Source organism: Ascidia mentula, chromosome 5 (genome assembly GCF_947561715.1).
Source record: "Ascidia mentula chromosome 5, kaAscMent1.1, whole genome shotgun sequence".
Lineage (NCBI taxonomy): Eukaryota > Metazoa > Chordata > Ascidiacea > Phlebobranchia > Ascidiidae > Ascidia > Ascidia mentula.
Window position 1 is genome coordinate 16,769,089 of NC_138570.1, and position 12,995 is coordinate 16,782,083.

The 12,995-nt window shown below is 37.4% G+C and overlaps 2 protein-coding genes across 4 annotated transcripts; both read right to left on the minus strand.

Moving 5' to 3' along the window:
* Window positions 1–1,273: 1,273 nt before the first annotated feature.
* LOC145903061 (testis-specific serine/threonine-protein kinase 3-like) lies at window positions 1,274–5,043 on the minus strand. The gene is made up of 7 exons (XM_082991149.1): window positions 4,791–5,043; window positions 4,339–4,503; window positions 3,771–3,934; window positions 3,350–3,510; window positions 2,421–2,599; window positions 1,638–1,741; window positions 1,274–1,565 (listed from the first exon to the last, which is right to left on the minus strand). Exons 1-7 carry the CDS (start codon window positions 4,893–4,895, stop codon window positions 1,274–1,276), a joined length of 1,170 nt encoding a protein of 389 aa, XP_082847275.1. The 5' UTR covers window positions 4,896–5,043.
* A 131-nt stretch (window positions 5,044–5,174) lies between these two features.
* LOC145902621 (PHD finger protein 21A-like) lies at window positions 5,175–11,464 on the minus strand. Of its 3 annotated transcripts, none has more exons than XM_082990662.1 (13): window positions 11,078–11,464; window positions 10,312–10,344; window positions 10,102–10,216; window positions 9,484–9,887; window positions 9,285–9,373; window positions 9,044–9,153; window positions 8,710–8,868; window positions 8,346–8,494; window positions 7,631–7,838; window positions 7,098–7,282; window positions 6,526–6,681; window positions 5,936–6,115; window positions 5,175–5,846 (listed from the first exon to the last, which is right to left on the minus strand). In XM_082990662.1, exons 1-13 carry the CDS (start codon window positions 11,129–11,131, stop codon window positions 5,712–5,714), a joined length of 1,977 nt encoding a protein of 658 aa, XP_082846788.1. In that variant the 5' UTR covers window positions 11,132–11,464; the 3' UTR covers window positions 5,175–5,711. The 3 variants fall into 3 exon arrangements, with proteins under 3 accessions (XP_082846788.1, XP_082846787.1, XP_082846789.1); XM_082990661.1 differs by having other exon boundaries at window positions 9,484–9,899; window positions 11,078–11,463; XM_082990663.1 differs by lacking the exon at window positions 11,078–11,464 and adding an exon at window positions 10,465–10,642 and having other exon boundaries at window positions 9,484–9,899.
* Window positions 11,465–12,995: the final 1,531 nt, after the last annotated feature.

Here is a 12,995-nt window from a genome sequence, read left to right on the forward strand (position 1 = left end):
TTTACCACAATTTTATTTCTAACATCTGTGTTTATTTACACAAGCAGTGTCTCAGAAAATATAAATAAGTTTATTTATAAGAAAAGTGCTTTTTAGATTTGCCTGCTTAGTTTTCGTATCATGGTTCTATTTTCATGAATTGCAGATGATTGGCGGTATATGGCGCTATGCTATGGACGTTTTTAGACGGGCCAACTCCAAAAAAAGGGTCAATTATCTGATATAATTATTAATGTTCTCAAAGTCGGTCCTAGTTCTGAAATAAATCCGATATGTCGGCTTCAAATATCAGCTTGGTTATACCCAGGTCGATGACAAACTCTGTTGTAGAGCATTTGTTTGCTGTTGCGTAGAAATTACCTGCAGTCAGTCCAATAATTGCAACCTATCCTGAACGCAGTTTACAGAAGTAGGTTGAAACTATTGACCCGCCGGAGGCTTTCAAAGCAGAATTATACTCAGTTATGATTTTTCCCTGTCTTGCTCATCAATACTTATTGTTTACAAATCAGCTCTAACTAGAACGTACCGCAAGTTAGCATGCACTTATATTAAAGTGTATAGGTAGCTGGCCGCAAGTTTTGAAAGACTTCCTTAAATGAAGCTTTAAAACAAGTAATACGGTTACCTAATCTGCCTTTCTGTACACGTCATTGATCAACACGTTTAAATACCTTTCGAGACATTTCAGTTTGTGGTAAAACTTAATTTTCCCAATGCCACTGCTATAACCATTTCTGATGTTTCACGGCAACGTATGATTAACGTAACACAATAAGATTATTTATATACACTCAGTTGACCCAATAATGTCACTCTCAAATCGCAAAGGATGTTAGTGACATTGTAAGCAGATAAAAAATTAAACCGCTTTTAAACCGGACAATTCGGACACATCTGTATTTGATTCAGGCTTCAAGTACAGGCAAGCTATCAGTCGCAATCACACATAATCGGGATTTCATTGTACTGCATCTTAAACATAAGATAGGTCATCGCATACAGCATATCTGTAACTAAATCTACCACTTAAAAAAACGATGAAAATATTTAGCTAATTTTTGTCTTTCCTGGCAGCATTTTCAACGAGAATTGTCAAAAACAATGTCACGTGGTGATCTCAGGTGTAGTTTTGGATTAAAAACAAAATTATTTTTACGGAATATCATTGAACCAAGTAACGAAAAATGCGCGAAGCTGATGATGAAGAAAAGAAAGAAGAATTTACTTTGCGTTATCTTTTATTGCACAAGTAATGTTTTCAACCATGACGTTATTGATTATGACGCACTTCTGTTTCGTCACCGCCGCGATGATGACGACATCGCTTGTGGCAAGGTGCTGCGTTTTCGTTAGTATCATGATCACGTGACTGCCCGCAGCTCCCACATTGTTGTTTATCACAACCGTTGCCGTGGTGATGAGTGTGACGTCGATTTCCGTGGCTGCAACCGGCCGCGTCATCGTTGATCGCAGTGCGCATGCGCGGCGAGGAACTCGGTCGTCCGGTGAAGAAATCGTAAATATGTTGGGCGACACTGGCGGGGTTGAGTACAGCGGAGGGCCTGCGTAAATTCAATGAATTCGTACGGCAGAGTCCGAATCAGTCTACTTGGATTTCCGGCAATGTGCAAAACCTGCTTAAGCTTTCCTGATAGCCGGCGAAAAAACGGTGATTCAAAGTTTGTTCCATTGTCGCCCGAAGCGTGACGTCAGGCTGGATCAGACTGCGAATCAAGTGCTGCAAAAACAAACACCTGTTTTCAAACACGAGGAACAGAATAGGTGATTAACGACCAGTAATTAATATAGACCGGAATGTTTTTTTGCGAATCAATCGAAAACCAATTCCTATGTTATTTTATTTTTTTGGTGAAAATGTTCGTTGCACAAAAAGGGAATACAATAGAAAAAACGTCAGAAATTTGACTGCAGGAATCAGCCCTTGCAGGTCGGTAACCGACAGATCGGTCTTTACGAATCAATATACTATTCCTAGAGCTCCAAAAGGAGTAAAAGACGATCACACCAGTATGAGATCTTTATTGACAGAAATATTAATTATAGACTATTTGAATAAGACAGAAATTGAAGATGCCAATTAGGCGAAATTAATATTTCTTTCAATAAAGATCTTATACTGGTGTGATCGTATTTTACTCCTTTTGGAGCTCTAGGAATATATTTGAATACAATTAACTCTTTTTTGAGTTTTCGAAATACAATCCATAATTAGTTGATCAATCGCATTCCAGATATTTGCGGCGAAAAAAACACAGCTTTTCCACCCAAAGAATCATTCCCACATCCAACTGTTTGCGACATTCGTTGTGATTAAAAATACATAAATTGTTACAGGGATTAAATCCGATATAAGTCAACCACAGAGCACGAGTTGTATGAACGAAGAAGACGATTACCTTCAGCTCATCCGACATCTTGTCAGCCAAACGTGGAGGAAATTTAAGATGATTTCGCAATTGGACTTTAAGCATTTTCTTGACGTTTGAGTCGTCGAAAGGCATGTGACCGCACGACATTATGTACAGTATCACCCCCATACTCCACATATCGTGCATGCGTGGATCGTATGGTCGACCTGTAATTGCATTTATTAAATGAAAATAACTGATATATAGATTCTAGTGTACTTTTTGTGGCAAACTTATTTGTTAAAATCAATTTTACTGACATGGGCACCTGATGAAGCAAAAAGGAGATCGTGAAAGCTCGTGTTGCTAAAATTGTTTAAAAATCATTGTGATACAAAAAAATACAAACTATAGCAGTCAAAACCTGAAACCGGTATCGCGTACTTCAGGAAAAGAAGCAAGATAATTCAAACACTGTTTTCAATTCTGGCTGCATTTGACAAAGCATTTGTGACTTGTTTCACAAGAAATTTCGAAATAATTTTTTGTTGTTTGTTCTTGTTTGGTTAAAAAAATGCAGGAATCAAATGGGTGCTCGGTTTACGAAACGATACCTAGCATTATAATCGTGCTCCGTCCCATGACCGCCATCAGGCTTGTCAGAACAGTTTATCATGTTTTCTGTCCAAGAAATATGTTTTTTCGGTTTGCTAGGCGTAAAAACTTGTCTTTTAAATTGGTAAACTACGGCGCCCTTTTCTGAAGAGAATCCTGATCGGGATTAGTGCCCAGGGTATCGTGGGTTCATATCCCGGTGTGGTAAAAACCATTAATCAAATTTTCCCTGCGCCAAACACTTAACAATCGATATAGTTTTAAATTAATAAAAAAAACAAAGCTTTTTCATATATGTTGCAAAACGGCTATAACTTTTTCATGTTTAGATAGGATTTCAAGGGAAATAAAAAATAACTTGCCTTGTATTATTTCAGGCGCAGCATAAGCGGCTGACCCGCAAAAGGTTGTACTTAAACTTATGTGGCCCCTCGAATCATACGACATTGGTTTGGAAAAGCCGAAGTCGGTCAACATCAGCTTGTAGTCGTCGTTCAAAAGCAGATTCTCGCATTTCAAGTCTCTGTAAATTCGACGAAATTTGAGCTTTAATTGGTTATACAATATTTTGCGTATAACAACGTTTGTGAAAGGTTTAGTAAATTGCATTGCAGCCTAAATAGTGTGCCACTAAGCAAAAGCCTTTGTATTTTTGTAAGTGCAGCTTCGCAGGACGAAAAGTCTATCGAACAATGAAAACAAACGGAAAACGAGTCCTGGTAAACCTACATATCTCCCAATTAAACCAACATTTTTTAGTTCCCCGCAATGTACATTATGCACCTGTGACAAATATTGTGACGATGACAGTAGTTGATTGCTTGACAGAGCTGCCAAAAATATCTTCTGATTTCTGACTCGGGTAGAGCACCGTTGCGTTGAACGTATCGAAGCATGTCGCCATTCCGGGCCGCCTCCATTACAATATACACAAACCCGTCGCTTGCCTGTGATAACTTATGAGGTTAACAACACAGTTATTACATGGTTTGTTTTACGAGGGTTAAAATGTTTTTCGAATTGTAAAGTATTATGAATTATCATACCTTGTGTCAAAACGCTTTTTTATAATATTTTGAAATTAACTTTGAATAAGTTGTTACTGACGCTGCCAGGCATATTTTAGAAGAGCAGCATTTCAGCAATTAACTTTAAAGTTTCAACTTCTGTCACGAATAAGATGTGTTGCAGGAATAATAGGTTGATTTCGTGAAGAAAATATTGTCATTGCGATCGTAAAAGTTACAAATACCACTAAGCAATGTAGGTATTTTAGTTTTTTTGCCAATTTTTGTGGTCAAAAATGTTTTATGCAGTTCTTTATGCAAATGTTTAACATTTTTTTTGACACCTCAAGAATCTCGTAGACTCTGACAATATTTGAATGTCTCAGAAGCGGGAGGGTTTTCAGCTCCCTGGGCAAAAACTTCTCGACAAAATCGCGCGGTGCCAGTTGTGAATTGATGCACTTTATCGCCACCTCGCGACCGAGTCGGGAGGAGAAAGCGGACTTGACCTGTTGAACCAAACTCCGTTACACGAGGAAAATTTTTTTTTAGTTTTTTGTAAAGATGAGAATGTCAGCTTTAATCAAAACGAGACAGATTAATTTGGGGGCTAGTGTATGGAATTATTGATTAAATACAGATAATCAACTTAGTACATTCATTGCAAGATTTGTTGAAAATTTCCACTGCAAAAAAATCATGTAAATGTTTTCAATCGCGTTTAATTTTCGATAACTATTCTGTTAACCAAAGGAAAGTAGCCCTATACAATAAAGAATAAAATTTCGTATTTAACCTTGGAGTAAGCTCCTTCCCCGAGAATTTGTTGTATTCTGTAACCCCGCTCACGGAGTAACCTCTCATAACCGTCTTCAGCCGTTCTCTCCAACGGGGCATCCATAACCGCCCTCTGAATAGGAAAACACTACACCAAACAGAACTATAGCAAACTTAAAAAGGCGCAATTCTCGCAGATTACCCATAGAGGTTTATCATATTATACCAGCAACACTTTCAACTCGACATGGAGAGTCGATTTTTTTCTGTAATTTCTCTCCAGGCTTTGCTTAACTGCCCTTAAAAATGTACACATACTTTGTATTTAGGAGGCAGCGTTTCTACGTCACAAGAGCCACAGTTGCGTAACAATGGTCTTCTGACGTCACAATGCTTTGCCAAAATGTGAATGAAATAGTTTGCTTTTAATTCATGATAGCACCGTAGTAAAAGAAACTTGTGATAGAAGAGAAATGCAGTTTTGCGCCGCAAAATAACACTCGGGAGAAAATTGCCAATGATGAAACGAAAACTTGTGTCTGACCTGCACTGGATTAAAAAACAAATCAATGTTTGGTTATTGTTTTTCTTCAACCAGTGTCGGTCAGAAAATTTTCGGTGCAAACGAAATCCTGAATTGACCAAAATAATATTCAAATTCATTTTTCACGGCGTTTGGTGATTACATTTTGTGATGCTTCAACGAAAACAGTTGTTTTTGTAAACTTTCCTTCGGTATAAAGACACAAGTTTGTACTTTGTAATTACCCCAAAAAAGTTGTTAAAAGTACAACATTTGCAGTAACTGGGTGTTGGGAGCACTTAAACCAGCGGCAGAGTGAAAAAAATAAAATAAAATAAAATATAAAACAAATAGAAATTACACCCAAAAAGTGTGTATATCACATAGCACCAATGGACAGTGCGGAGTAGACCACGGTCAATCTCCATTGCTGCATTTTTCCTTTTCGTTGACAATATTTCGAATTGTTTTGACTTTCGTTTGGAGTTTTTGCAATTTTAGAAAAAGCTCCCGGTTTCGTTCGATCGCTTTGTTTTTCGAGGTTACTTTGGCCTAAAAAATGATTATATATAAAAAGTTGTAAAAAAAATTAATAAATTGTAAAAAATTGCTGCAAAACGTTAAAAAGGGTATAAAATTACCAATAGGTCGGAAGCCATTGTTTTGATTTGAGTCTGTCGATTCGTTCTTTGCTGTTTCAGATTTTCGGTTTTTTGTCTCGCGCTCTCCAGCGCCCCCCTGCGTTGCCGGTCGAAAGCAAAGTAGGAGTGGACGACTGACATAAGCCCGGGCCATTTGGGCGCTGATGATGAGTCGTTAAACTGAAGGTAATTAGGCTCAGTTAGCAGCTTACAGGAAATTCAAAAATTTTTGCGACTTACGTTGGCTTGTTTCAAGGATACAGAAATAACACAAGTGATTGGACATTACAATACACTTTTCTCAATACTGCTTTATTTCTTTTTTAATAACAAGCATATCGCTCCATGGGCATTGTTCCTTAGTTAAACGATTGTATTTAAACACATGACTATATACGCATAAAGACCAGTGGTCGCCAGGTTAACGTTCAGATTTTTTTTTGTTTTACGGTATAGCCATCCAAATATACACAGCCAGTAGTTGGTGATAAATTGACACTTAAAAGCAAGCAAAAATCATATGACGTCGTGACACCGATACAACGATTCGCGCAGACAAAGTCGGATTTTTTTAAACCTGCACAACAAACCTTTTCTCGGCAAGAATTGCAATACCACATTCCGGTAGGCACAACTTTCAAGGGAGGTTTGAGGCAGCTTATGTGGTAAACCAACGAACAAGTATCGCACATCAAAACCTCGCCCGTTTTGTTGCACACGGCACAGTGATCCTGGTGGGAATCTCCCTGCATTGATAAAGAGCTTGTTGCAAATCCGAAGGCGGTAACTTGGTGATAGTTAGGGTCGTTATACTGACAGAAAAGAAACGACGGACTTCCAGTGTGCGCTGTCAATGAATATAATTTCTTTCTCCCAAATTCGTTTTTGATAAAAAAAAGGTTTTTTTACGTCACAAAAACCTTTTTTGGGGAACCAGCGTGTAAACAGTATAGAAGAACTTCGTGGGCAAATACAGTAAATGGACATTTGTTTTAAAATACATTTTATCACACAAATCGCTTTAGGACAGGTTGAAGCGATAAGACGCACCACCACGTTCAACCAACAAAGCATCGCATACAGCAGGAGCTGTTCCTGCTTTAAAAACATTCAACCATATCGCACGCTGTGTGGGAGCCTGATACCCACTCCAGATCCTCACCTTCACACTCGTTCCTTTACGGTCCAGTGATTTTGAAACGGTCTCACGTGACGTGCCAGGTCTGTTCGGTCGAGTTTGTTCGATTATTTTCGACACTTCTTTGTGTAGAGCACCCCCAGTGTTCGCCTGCATGGGCGGGGGCCGATTTCGAACGAGAGAATTTTTTCCCGAGCCCCGAGGTCGGCCTGTAACAACACAGCAAAGTTTGGGTGCAATCAAAAGGACGCAGACTGCTGTTAAAGGAAATTTGATTTCTAAATTCTTTACTCAAAATATCTTGTGTTGTGTGTGACAGGTCTGCATTGAATATGTAAGTAACATAGAATTAAAAATCCACCAATTTTATCCTTTGTTATCATTCGTTTTAGATTAAAGGTTATAAAGTAGTTACATTTTATTTCAAGAGTAGTAGGCTTTTATCGACGATCCGCATATTTTTTGACAGCATAAATGTATTCTTGAAATTCTATTTCATCACAGACGTTACTTGAAACATTTGTAGCTGTGAAAATCAAAACAAGAATTACGCTTACCACGTGGTCGTTTTACGGGCACCTCCTCAAACCCAAGTAGGTCTGGTGGAAGTATTCGTTTGCTCAAGTCCGTGCCTGTGGTGGATACGTAAATTCCACCGCTGTAAACGGGATGAGCAGCAGATTTCCGTTTCCCATAGCGACGATTACGTAATCGGTCGGCTTTTTCTTTGGGAACAAGGTCCAACACATCAAGAAAACACAGTTTCTGCAAATTAAATGCATTATTTGGTCACAGTGGCACAACATGATCTTACAATTTTGCGCTCAAGTGGAAACAAGTTAAATCAAAATCCACAGCTGAACAAACAAAATGATTTATGACATGCTGCTGATTCATCATCAACACTGCTTTAAATTATGGAAGTAGAAAACATTTATAAAGTACTTCTGAAACATCCATTTGCGTTAAATTAATGACATAGAGCTTAAGTTATTTAAAATATAAATCTCAATGTCTACGAACTCAAATATAAAAAAGTTTGGTTTACAGGCTTCACAGCCCAGACGTTGCCGACTAGCTGGATCAGCCACAAATAATAACAATAAACTATCTTCATTTTTAGATACAAGTGACACAACTACTAATAACAATGCCACAAATCACAGTAACCCACAATATTGATTCATTTTAAACTTGTTTGACATGTCCTTGAAAGGAAGCTAAGATTTTGGAGGTCATAGCAAGACTTTAAGCTACCATTAAAGTAAAAACCTTGTTTTCAGGGTCTGTTGGCTCTGGTGTCACACATTTTGGTGAGGTTTGGTTTACTTTTGTTGTTTCTTCATTGTGTGTAGAAACAATAGAACTGTTGGAGGGCTCTGGTGATTCTGTCTCGGGCTGTGGTTTTGCTACAATGTTTTCTGATAACACAGATTAATGAATATTTTATTATTACTTATTATGTTTCGCAAAGGTCATTTTTATGTTATCTAGCTAAATTTTTAATTGCAATTAAAATGAACATGTCAAAACCAAAAATGTTATAAATACCACTGAGGGAAATTTGTTTACAAAACTTCTTTTGCATTTATACATTACACAACAAAATTTTTTTTTTACTTACATGACTGCTTACCATTTAACTTGTTCAAAGTTGGGGGATTCCCACCGGAAACTATCCTTAATTTGTGGAGTGGGGCATCTCCTTTAGGTAGTATTGCCTTCGGTTGTTGTGAGGGTGTTTGAATTGGCTTTTGGTTGGACGCAGCTTTGGTGACGTTCAGCCACACATGTGCTACATTAAAGTGGTTGCACTTAAATGCAAAGTACAAGTAAACTCCATGCACAGATTAATTATAATTCTGACAATAAATACACAGGTCCATAATGCAGCAAATTTTGCAAAAAAGCAACTAGTTCTGACTTTCGAGTGCAAGGCACAGCAGATATAAATAAAAAGAATAGCATACCTTTGCTATTGGATGTCTTTGTAATAGCTTTCGGCTGATAAGCCACCAGACTTCCTTGATTAGCATTGATTGACACAGCATTGCCAACATGCTGTCCTCTTTGCACTAACCTTGAAACAAAAAAGTTGAGGTATAATTGCAGGAGAAGTTTAGGTTGTGCATTTATTACCCAGTATATGCCTAACTAAAAACATGCCTAAATGCAAATTACAACATAAATTGTATTTTGCCATTGCTTTACCTTAACAAGGTTGGATTTTTCTTTGAATTAGTAGCATTGGTGGCCAAAAGAACGAAAGAAGCTGTGGTCGATGCAGGTGGCCCAGGAACCTAAAAAATCAATGTAATATTTTTTAAAATCCCATAAAAATGCTGGAATCAATTTTGTTTGAGAAAAAAAACATCTATGAATGTGCATGAAACTACATTTATATATATACCTTAATCTTTACTGGGGCATGCATAATAATGTTCTTTGAAGTTGAGTGGCTGGGTGCAGTAGGTTGGCTTTTGATACTTAAGTTCAGTGCATCTTTGACAGGACTGACTTTTATATTCGGACTGTCCAAGCCATTTTGTCTTGACTTGGCCACCCCTTCGCCACCACCATTCGTCTTCAATTGGTTCTCTGTTTTGTGGTCAGTTTTTGGTGCAATGGCAGTAAACTTTAAAGCTGGCTGGAGGATTGTCCCATTATGTTTTTGTTCAACACTTGTTATGCTCATTTGAGTCTTGGACTGAACTTGCAGCCCAGACAATGATTTTGGTGATTGTCCGTTGTGTTCACCATCTTTCTTGGGAGCAATTTTAACAAACTTTCTTGCTGGGATATCCGCAACATTTTCTGGGGGAGAATCTAAAAAAAAATATTTTTTGGTATTGTCACTAAAAAATATTTTGCACCACGCGGACAAAACACGTAATAAGCTTTAGCTTTCGTATTTGCATTCAAAGTCATGTTCCTGGCCTTTGGGAATGCTATACAATGTTTAAGTTATAGTAACACACACACACAAAAAAATATTAACCAAATAAAATAACATAATTTTTAGTTTTACCCAGAGGTTTGTCCTTGTCATTACTTTGCTGATGTGATTTAAGCTGTTTTTGTTTTGTTCCCAATTCAGCAATGTGCTTTTGTATTTCTTTCAGTCTAGCACGAAGATCAACATCCTTTACACAAATGTAATTTTAGAATGCAAATAATAAGGGAATAAACAGGATTTTAACAAAAAAAATTATTTTGAAAACAAATGTGGCAAATTTACCTGTGGGGACTTTTTCAATTGGATCATTATTTCCTAAAAAAAAATTACATAATTATGTCATAACAACTAAAAAAATACGTTTAAATGTGTGAATAAGTATGAGCATAACAACTAAAAAATGTTCAGTGTATTAGTATCAGTCCATTGCCGTACTTATAAAAAGTTAAGTTGCTGCCTGAGAGCACATTACTTCCAATCAAGGCGTTGTTTAATTGGTTTGAGCTCCACAAAAACGAATCCCCGTAAATGCAAAGAATGCACTAGCAAAGAGTGCCGGCTCAATTTCCGAAAATATCCGAGCAAGCCCGAAGCGGTTTTACATCACGTGATTACACCATACGGTAAATGTACATCAATGCAAGAACGAAATCAAGCGTTGCGCATCGCCCTGTTTTACAAACGGGATACAGCCGGCTCGTCTGCGCCAAGTATGTTGAATGAGAACCAATGGAAAAGAGTGCCAAATAAACTAATATAAAACACAATAAAAAAAAATTGCTTCGAAAACTGATGAGAAGAATACAAAAATATTTTCCCACGGGTTGATTTAAATGCTTACATTTGTTAAACATGTTTGAAAAGCCAATGGGTTATTTACATGCTTTTATACATTAACAATCATATCAAAAAATAAATATATACGTAACTACTTAATGCCGCAAGTGTTAAATGCTGAAGTCGCAAATTGTTGCTGGCACAGGAAATGCCGTTGCCTTTTGCTCTGTGATACTAAGAACAATGCAAAAGAAGCTTACTAAAAATATACCTGGTGTTTTAGAATGTTCGCCTTTAACTGTTGCTGTACGCTTTTAAGGTCCATGTTTGCTAATTCTGCACATCAGAATTAAGTATTATTATCAGCAGAAACTCTGCGCCCCACTGTTCATTCCGACGGTTTAGAAATAATAATTGCGAATAGGCAAAGCCCAAACTCGTGCCTTATCGATACTGTGTAATATATTCATCCGCACTGGTTTGTTTGCGATTCCCGTATTAGAAATATATCAGTTCAATTTACGATGTACATTGACAAAATGTTAAATTAATTATTTGTATGCCAGATATGTAGTTAAAATTTTTGCATTGGCTATGCCGTAATGTCAAGGGACTATTTGCCTCTCGCGGAAATACACCAACTTTTGCCTTACTTCCCTATGTTTACGCTTACCACCTGAAAGCTTACAAAACCAATGTAAAAATGTGAAACGGTCAACAAAACATACAAATTACTGAAAAATGTGTAAAGTAAGTTGACTGATTATGACACAACAATATATTTCTTATGTAACGCCCAGACTATGCTGCTGATGTGGCTTTAGATGTACTGTTGTTAAAAGCACCACGTCTCCATACCCACAGTTCCTTGTCTGGTTTGTACAGACACAGTCATGACGTGCAAAACATTTTGTACATCGCAGTTACAACCGGCTGGTGAACGTCCATACTTACACTGTAACTCAAATAAGGGCTTTAATATTTGTTTTTCGTTCTTGGTTTATGATGCGTTAAAGCTCCATTGTTGTCAAATAAAATGTGGCTTTTACTGTTAGGCACTTTCAGAGCTTAATATCATGCAGACAACTACACTTTCCGGAAAAACGAAAAAGTATATCCAAAGTTTGTTCGCGTTGAAACTAGAAAGAAATTACCGAAGCATATACTGTTTTGCGCCCATTTTTTCTAGGGCTGTTTTCACAAACATATCAGCAGCCTGGGATGACATTTTTACACTTGGCATGGCGCTGTAGTTGATATATGTTTTATGGATATATCGTAAACGTAGAGGCACCACAGCAAAGCCTCAGCAGGTGTTTTTGCAACATATATGTTAGTAGTAGTGATTCGTCTATAATAAACATTTTGAATTCGTTAATTTTGAACAGCAGTTTTCTTGTGGGACCTGTGGTGGTTACCAGAATTTCTATGAAATGGAATTTCAAATCCCTATTCATATTCGGCATCTCAAGAAAAATTAAATATTTACTATTTTTGGTGGAAAATTGGTGGAAAGGTGGAAAATTTATGACTCAACGGAAAAAGCCGCATATACTGAAAGCGATAAAGTAGGGTATAATATAGGCTACCTGTAATAATAATTTCTAACTCAAGACGTCAAATAATTATTCGCAGACTTACATCGTCAGTGGCCTGATTAGCACTCCAAACGTTTCGTGGGGGCAAATATTTAATTGATTTAAACAGGTAAACGATTGGTTTAAAACATTCCATGACGAAGCAAACCAGGACTAGAGTCGTACATGGCAATTTTTACAAAAAACAAACAAACTTACAAATCTTTTCTTGAGATTGCCTGAGCCAAGGGTAGGCAAACTTCAGCATACAAAGAATTAGTTGGGCCCTTTTGTACTGAATTAAAACATACTGGGAGTCGCAAAAATCTATATTTTATGTCAACAAATGGGATTTTTTGAAACTTTGCACACAAAACACATGAGCGTCATTAAACGAATTTAGCACCAAAATCATTGAAACTTTAACAAAATGTGCTTGCGTTACGCATTATAGGTGGTGCATGTCAACATTTATTCACACTACCATGAGGTTTATTTCAGGTTTCGCAGCCCATCATGCGTTGCAGCCTACCTGAATCAGCCAATTTTCCCGGCAAGTCGGGACGAGATCTGAAAAAATCAAGCTCCCGGTGTGGTTTGAACATTTGACCC

Coding starts and splice junctions, on each gene's coding strand:
- LOC145903061 (XM_082991149.1), bottom strand. CDS start 4,895: ATGGATGCCCCGTTGGAGAGAACGGCTGAAGACGGTTATGAGAGGTTA. Junction 4,504..4,790: donor GGGAAGGAGCTTACTCCAAG/GTTAAATACGAA, acceptor TTGGTTCAACAG/GTCAAGTCCGCTTTCTCCTC. Junction 1,742..2,420: donor AGATGTCGGATGAGCTGAAG/GTAATCGTCTTC, acceptor TTGTTTTTGCAG/CACTTGATTCGCAGTCTGAT.
- LOC145902621 (XM_082990661.1), bottom strand. CDS start 11,131: ATGGACCTTAAAAGCGTACAGCAACAGTTAAAGGCGAACATTCTAAAA. Junction 9,154..9,284: donor AAAAATCCAACCTTGTTAAG/GTAAAGCAATGG, acceptor TTTTGTTTCAAG/GTTAGTGCAAAGAGGACAGC. Junction 8,869..9,043: donor AAAGACATCCAATAGCAAAG/GTATGCTATTCT, acceptor ACTTTAATGTAG/CACATGTGTGGCTGAACGTC.